Here is an 8630-nt window from a genome sequence, read left to right as displayed (position 1 = left end):
GTAGGGGACAATGATTTGGTTTTAGGCTAGGCTACTTCATACTACCAAACGTGATTTAAGCTTGGACCATTGCTTGGAATTTGCTTGGACTCTTATGATTATGCACATAACCATACGCTCCTAAAAGCAGATGCTTGCTCTTGATTACATGTACAGCAGGATCTGTCCTTTTGTTACAGTAAACGTCTAAACTACAGTTGAGTGGAGCTTTGCATGAGAGCGAGATAAATGTAAGTACACTAAACCAAATCATTTATTAACAATGTTTCGGTTCTAAATATGTTAATATTAAAAATTATATATTAAATGTATAAAATGCCAACCTTAAGATTTTTTCACATTCCAAATGTGTTCTGGCTAAATACATTCAAGAATCATTTATTTAAATGTTTTTGGAAAGTGAAGAAATATAATTCCCACATATAATTGTGTATATTTATTTATTACATGGTGTAATGTAGCCTTTACAAAAGTGCTGAAGAAACTGCTACAAAGAAGTATAACATCTGAAATAACTTCTGATGTTTAGAGAGAGGGAAAGGGAATCCCGACATGGAAATCTTTTGGGGGCATTAGCTTTAATAAGTTGCGCTGACTGCAAGGCTGGGGGCTTCCAGGAGCACCATTATAACGGTAATGGATCTAGACACAAGGGAGCCACTGCAGACATATATCCACTTTAGACAAAGCAGTGCTTTCGACCCCCCATTCCTGCACATCCTGTTTGTCTTAGTGCACAAAAGCAGGCTAAATACATCACATGCTTGTTTCTCATTCACTCAATACAAAATATATCCTTGGCACTCAAAGTTTATTACTTTGTAGTTCCACCAAGTTTATATGTAAATATCCAGATGGTTTTCACCATTTTGACCACATGACACAAATTAAAAGAAAACTCTGCCCCTCCATTAACTGTGTTCAGTGTAAGTCAGTCATGCTGCAGTTGACAGGAATGTGGCACCAGCGGAAAGACCGTCAACCATAATCTCAAGAATGTCAACTGCGCATGTTGTAGGATCATGTGTTTCATGGCCAAGTGTGGATACTTGCAAAACAATGCTAGAAGGGTTGGGTTGGATTTGTGTACAAGCCAAACATCGATTTGACTAAAATCGCTGGTTTGATGAGTGCTTCATGGAAGAAGCCCCACCTCTATTCTACAAGTCCCCAAAAATATACAACAGCACAGAGGTGGTGTAGTAATATTCTGAAAAGACATGGTCATTCCATAACACTTCACCTGCCCAAATATACATTATTTATTCAAGATCAAATATTTTATTCAAGCACTTGCTTTAAGTGTTGCTTGGATGAGCCATTCAAGGTCAGACAGTGCACACATATTAGGTTTTGCAGAACTACATCTGCATACCCAAAAAATAAACATTAAAATAATGCTGAATAATGATTCCACTTTCCGATTTGCATAATTTGATGTTTGATCCTCTTAAGAAAATAAATACAAGAACAAGAGATGATGTTTACACAAGTGCAAAGTCAGACACAATCTAGACCCAAGTTTGTGCTCTCAGGGCTTTGTAAACAAATAAATCATAGATAAGCCATATTTTGCTATTTATGAATGTATTTCTACCTATCTGACTAACTTGGTGTTTCGAGAACATAAAATCAAAATTACCGTCACAAGAAAAACTCAAATCTTTACCTATTGAGCTTGGACTCTTCTCACCTGAAGATGTTGGTGACTTACAAGTACAGGTACAATACAATTTCATATTTAGACCCCATTTCATGTTGAATATGCACACATCAAAAATCACACTTGCCTTTACAAGATGAGGGGGTACATGGACAAACTTCTGCATCAATTGATCATTATCAAGTCTGTGTTTCTTGATCAGTCAACATCTCATGACTTCATAGTACAGAGAGGGATGACAATGACTAAGATGATAGTGACGGCCGTGGCGATAAGTGCCCCCACCTTGCAGACTTTTGCTCTGCGAAGGTCAGCCTCCTTGCGTCTGAGCAGTGCGTCGTAGCCTGGGGTGTAAATGTCTTCCATCCAAAAATCCATATTGTTGGGGTTCAAAGACTCCCGGGCCTGTATGAGAGACAAAAATATGGCAAACAAATCCCATAAATACATTTTTAAATAAAGGATTTCTTAGTTTTTGTTCACTGACTAAAAAAGGTGCAGTGTCTGATGTGGGTGAGAAGTGTGTTTCAGAGGTTAGTTTCAGCAAATGCCTTACCACCAGTGGTGAGGGCACTGTCTGAGAATGATCAGATGAAGAGTGATGTGGCATAGCCTTGGGGGGTCAGAGATATGTAATGGACCAGGGCCAGTTATACAGAGCTTTGTGGGTGAGCAGGAAGCTTTTGTGTTGACAATGTGCAGTGCACAAGATGCTGTGAGAGGATATCTAAGGGGACCCAAATGGAGCCAAACATATCATATTTTGCTAGTTCACTGTTGAAGATACAGGATACATACTGTAGACCACTCTGATTAGAAACAAACATGAGTTGATTCTTTACCTCAGTAGTCACCAGTCTAACCCTTACAAAAAAGAAGTATATTAAAGTATACTATAAGTATACTAAAATATGGATAGTACACTTTTAGTTCACTTTTGATATACTTTTAAGAAGTATGCTTAGAAAATAGTTCACTTTTAATATACTTTTAAGTATGCTTTGAAAATAGTTCACTTTTGATATACTTTTAAGGAGTATACTTAGAATAAAGTTCACTTTTGATGTACTTTTAAGTATGCTTTGAAAATAGTTCACTTTTGATATACTTTTAAGAAGTATGCTTAGAAACTGAAAATGGTATACATTTCTTCTGGAGTAAGATGTACGTTTTCTATTATTATACAGTCAAAATAATTTTAAAGTACATTACAGGTTACATTTTTTAGATCCATCTCATTCTAATTATTCATGTCTATGAAAATCTATTATGCATTGACATTGAATCTTTTGTTGTTACTGAAGGTGTAACCTTAATTACGGCCAAAACATTCTGAAGCCCTATACGCTCATACTAATAATTATCAATTGGAGTATTAATGGAAAAAAAAAACGAAAAAGCTACTTGAGAATTTGAAGGTTATACATACTGTCAAACTGACTGAAGAACGAAATAACGACGTGAAATTATGAAGACAGTGTGGCTCATTGGCTAGTCAATTCCCATGATGCAAGGCGGTGAATAGTGTAAAAGTTTGCTGATAAGTTTGTTCTAAATACAAATTTTACTTCATGAATTTCGTTTTTTAAATGTGTCTGCTTAGAATGTAGTGTTTTGTTGCGTGGTAATTGTCATTGTTGTGCTGGTTTACCATTGTAACCATGAGTTAAATGACTGTTACGTTTCATAAGAACAGCTGGATTCAAAAAATGTTAATGTCAATGTAGTAAGTAGCTTCTTTCAGAATCTGCTGTGTGACTATGCGAGGGCCCCCGTTCTCGCCATGGGACGCAAGATCTGAGCCGTCTGAGGGGCCCCTAAACTTTTCAATTTACATTTAGATTTACATTACATTTATTCATTTAGCAGACGCTTTTATCCAAAGCGACTTCCAAGAAAGAGCATTACAAAGTGCATAGGTCATTGATAATAACAACAAGATAGCCCCAAAGCATTGCAGGTAGCCAAAAACAGAAGTACACATTGTGAACAACCAAAAATAAGTGCTAAAGGGAAGAAACCATAAGAGCATGTAGTTAAGCAAATTACATTATTAATTTATAAGTAAGTCATAATAAATGAAATTTATTAAGTTCACTTCTTGAGGTACTTACATTAATTGAAAGTGCACTTGAAAGTATTGCAAAGTATACTTTGAGGCTCTTTAGGAAGTATACTTCATGAACTGAAAGTGCACTACACAGGTAACTTTAGAGTATTCCAATGTATACTTTTAAGTACTTTAGGAAGTATACTTTATTAACTGAAAGTGCACTACACAGGCTACTTTACAGTATTCAAAAGTAAACCTTGAAATACACTATATGTGTACTTTAAAGTGTCAGTTTACTTAGTACAAAAGTAAGTACACTGCTAGTATACTTTAAGTAACATGATAATAGTATACTTTTTATACTAAGTATACTTACAAAAAATAAACTTTAAGTATACTTATTTTTTGTAAGGGAATCTATATTACTCAGCAGCCCAATCTGAGAGTCTAGAGAACACAGCGACGGAAGCTTCACAGACTTTCATGGTCATAGTCATAGCCATTGTTTCACAAACATACTGTTGCAATGCATACCCAGATCAGTTGCAATGTGATGACTATATCACGTCAAGATGCATCTCACTTTAGATTTCTGTATGGAATCCATTTTACATTCAACTCAAACTGATAATGTTTGACATCAGAACGACTATGTATGTACGCCTAGATGCAAGCTAAGACAGAGCATGTTTGATTTAAACAGGCATACTCCACCTGCAGGTCTAGAGGTGATATCCTCTCCCCCACAGTCCATACTGGTCCTCCTTCAGCCAGTCGAGGGTCATTGATGAAACCAGAGGTTAAGCCACCCCCCTTCTGACGAAAGAGGGCAGAGTTGAATACCTGTTCCACCAAGTGGGAGGGTTTTGAGGGCAGCAGGTTGGAGGTACTGGTTGTTTGTTCCATCTATATCGAGGGACAGTTCAGGGTTAGGAGGGGTCTGTTTGATTTTCCTCAAAAGCATCCTCACTCCTTCCTCTCCAAGGAAATCGATAACATGAGCTTTACCACTTCAATCTAATTCATTTCAACAGAAAACAGGAGGCAAGGCTATTGTATTTCAGGAAAATCTAAATGTAGTTGACTGTGGGGTAAAGATACAATTGTAAATTAGTCTTGCTGTGGGTGAAATTATAAAGTTCCATCTACTTTACTCACATTATTTTAAATAAGAGAAAACCATTGAATATACATTAACACATATGACGAATACAATTTTAGACCAAAGTAAAGAGAAAAAAGTACCTGTCCAGTTTTTCCATGAATTGCCTTTCCGTCTTTATTCTTTGAAAATGACACTGCCCAATCCCTTGCAGAGTTTGACCCGCTTGGCCGTTTGGAATCCACAACGCTCTTCTCTTCAGACTGAGATTTGGAGGCACGGCGTGAAAGTATTCCCTTTTTACCTCCTTTCCCACCTTTAATGTCATTTTGACTCCCACTATCTTCCTTCTGTTCACCACTAACATTCCACTTGTTCCAATCCAGACTTCCACTGCTAGTTCCTGGAAATAGATGTCCAGAGACTGAGAGAGGCTGAGGCTCCGAAGACTCTGTATTAGGGGATACCAGGGGGCTACCCATGGAGGATAGTCCAGCACTAAGTGGTCCCAGCCACCGGCCCCTGACTCCAGCTCCGGCTATCATACTAGGGTCTTGGATTTTCTCATCAAGACGGCGAAGCGCAGAGAGTACCTGGGATATTTCAGCCTTGACCTCGGACAGGGATTCCAACTGACGTTCGATCTGGCTCATGCGTAGGAGCAATTTACACACGCTGGCTTTCACGCCATCGTCGCTGCTTTCCAAGGAATGGAAAAGCCTCTGCAGCTGGCCAAGCCGCCCACGCCTCGCCTCATGAGTGTCCTGGCTGGCGGGCCCCCCTCCTCCATCATGGGGATGCAGGACCCCTGTAGAACCACACACACTCATATCATCCAAGAAGCGGAAGATTGCGCTGATATCATCTTCGCACATCATGTCAGGGTCATCGAGAGAGGTCATGAAGGAGAGGCGGTCAGCATGGACCAAGCTACGAAGTCTGCGAGGGTCTGGAGGGTCTGTTTGGGTTCCTTTGCTTGCAACCACCTCATCTTCCGCATATTTCCCACGCCTCACTCGACCAGAAGATGCCCCTGGGTTGAGGGTTGGGGTGGACCAACTGGGATGGGACTGATTGGAATCCAACAAGGCTCGCCTTGAACCAACATTACTATCCACACTCATACTCTTTTCAGTCCATATTGTCTTTTGGCTTCTGGGGGGTTGAAGATGGACAGTAGACCACTCTGGGGTGCCTGCTGGGCCAAAGTAAGTGGAGTCTTGTTGGTCATCGAAGCTTTCATGCTTGGCACGACGCTCTGGTGAAGGACGATCGGCTGTGGGTGACGGATATGGGTTGGTGAGCACCTCAAAGCTGTGGTTGGTAAACATTTTTTCATCGCCTCCTCTTGGACTTGGAGAATCACTACTGATAGTCACTTGGGGAATAAGTGGTGACTGGTTATGGAAGTCCTTCTTGAAGATGTCTCTTCTCTTCACACAGGACTCCTCCGGTCCTGTTTCAAAGACATCCTTGGGGGCAGAGTCCCCACTGAGCGAATCCTGAGTGGAAGATTCACTGTCTGTCTCCAGTGGAAGATAGATACTCTGCATGGCTTGCCCTGGAATCCTGCCACTGGAAAATAGTGGGGTATTGTGAGGCCAGTCAAACGAAACAGCCCTAGCTCGGGCTGGAGGGGAAGACACCAGAGATATGGGATCGGGAGGTAGACTACCACGCTTGCGGACTGAGTAATTGAATTTAGGAAAGAGCATGCGCTGGTCAATAGTCCTACTCCCCGAGTCTGAGTGGGCACGTGTCCAATACTGTCCTGCAAATCTTAGATCATCAGCACCAGGCAAAGATGGCCCTGGTGATTGGTCGACAGGAAGGGTGAGATGTGATCTCATTGGATGGGTCTCATCGCCAGCACTGCCCGTCATTTGGATAAGGTTGAAAATAGTGACAATGTCGGCAGCCACGCCTATGGGGGAAAGCCCCAACCCTCTTGTCGTGACCCGGTCTCTGAAGAGGGTGGCGGGGAAGCAGGAATCACGACAAGCTGCAGAGAAGAGCAGACTCCTGAGTTCAACAAGATGCTTCAAGTCAAAGCGAGTGCTGACCATCCGACACAAGTCCTGGAAGGACAGCCAGTGGCGCATGTTGGCCAGTTCCTCCAGAATTCCCAACAGAACCAGTGGGTACTCCTGTTGCAAGTTGGCCATTGTTGACCTAAAACAGAGACCAAAACCATCTCAGAACACTAAGGACCATGCATACGTTTAGAAAATTCGTTATTTTCTTCAAATGTTAATTGCCAAAACAAGTGAAAATGTTGATAATAATATGTTGATAATAATAATAAGCATATAGCATGTCAATGTTAGATTTTTGTTATTGAAAATGCAATCAACATTTGTGTGTAGCCTTATTAGATTTTAAGCACCAGAGTAAAATGTGTATTTCGTATCTTCTCGAACTTAAATTAGACAAACATAATCACAAAGTACAGACGCTCGTTAATGGGGGTACCATAATGCAAGCGACCTTATTTTAGGCCTTAAAATAACTGAGCATTATGTGACGGAGAAGCACAGGGCACGTCATGCGCAAGCCTAACCTATCCAACAGAACTTGTCTCGGTCAGAACAAAATCCAACGGAGATACTTTAGCCTAAATTGAACTTTTATTAGCCAACCGTTTATTAACGTTTCAAAACAGGGCATATTAAATTCAGGGGATTGCTTAATAATAGACGCACTTCACTGAGCTAAACTAATACTCACAAGAGCGTCACTCTTCAGCGCTCAAAAACACTAGGCACAAGGGTGGACGATAGTCTAGAAAATATTCGGAAATTATTTTATTGATATTTGATTTATTACACTGCATACAACACCAAACTCACCTCCCAGCTTTTCTTTAAACAAGAGTCGAACTAAAACAGCTGCGTCTGTGTCTGTCTTACTAATGAAAGAGAAAATTGTATTCCTGTGGATCATAACGAGACAATCTTCCATCAAAGAAATCTAATCATCCGCATCTGAATAGTTTCTTACGGTGTAAGTTGAAACCAGCAGCTAGCCTACAGCCCATGCAGGGAAGAGAAAAATTAGAATCCAGGTCATCTTCTCACATAAGTCCCTGCAGTCCCATAAGGGACTTGCAAACAGCATCCGTTGATAGAAAAAAAAACCCATGAAGAACAAATATTTTGACTACTCTGTAGAGCATGATCATATTTATAAAACAAGAATGGAGTACGGCCACACGCTTGGCTAGAGAAAAGTACGGGAAGGGGACTTTTTCAAGGTGATGGATGACAAGATGTTTTTGTATGTTAAAACAGATTAAAAATGGATGTATTGCTAATTGAAGCTTCTAGCTTGACAGGAAACCAGAAGGCCAGAATGACTTGATATTGTACCAGTCAGTCCTCTTGGACCTGTCACCATTAGCTTACATTATCACCCATAAGAGCCCATACTTAAAACTCCATTAGACCAAAGGGAAGCAATGCTTTTATCCCTGAGTAGTTGCTCTCAGACAGTCAACATCTCCCGTTCACCTTTCAGAGTAATTGATCAATCAAACTGTAATGGAATTCTTTTGGGAATCAATAGAATGAAGGATGAAATAACAAAGAACATGAAAACTGAGGGCAATACTTTACAGTCTGTTGATGCTGGGGGGTTATTAAGGGATGAGGGATTCAAACATTAACTAAAAAAAATTGCTCAGACGTAACAAAGTTTGTGGGAGCAAATCTAAAAGTGACATTTACTTCAGAAAACATCAAAATACCTTTGGAACATATATTGTATTAGGTTATAGATCATCAGTCAAAATTACATGATACTGAACAGACCAA

At 40.2% G+C, this 8630-nt stretch overlaps 1 protein-coding gene across 1 annotated transcript; it reads right to left on the bottom strand.

Annotated features, from left to right (window-relative positions):
* Positions 1-498: 498 nt before the first annotated feature.
* On the bottom strand, positions 499-8384 carry LOC124471832 (major intrinsically disordered Notch2-binding receptor 1-like). The gene is made up of 4 exons (XM_047026448.1): positions 7668-8384; positions 4962-6990; positions 4431-4622; positions 499-2068 (listed from the first exon to the last, which is right to left on the bottom strand). The coding sequence occupies exons 2-4, from the start codon at positions 6981-6983 to the stop codon at positions 1874-1876; spliced, it is 2409 nt and encodes an 802-aa protein (XP_046882404.1). The 5' UTR covers positions 6984-6990; positions 7668-8384; the 3' UTR covers positions 499-1873.
* Between the last annotated feature and the right edge of the window lie 246 nt (positions 8385-8630).

This window comes from Hypomesus transpacificus, chromosome 9 (assembly GCF_021917145.1).
Source record: "Hypomesus transpacificus isolate Combined female chromosome 9, fHypTra1, whole genome shotgun sequence".
In the NCBI taxonomy this organism is placed as follows: domain Eukaryota; kingdom Metazoa; phylum Chordata; class Actinopteri; order Osmeriformes; family Osmeridae; genus Hypomesus; species Hypomesus transpacificus.
Note: the sequence above shows the minus strand (reverse complement) of the source record. Positions and strands in the feature narration are given on the sequence as shown.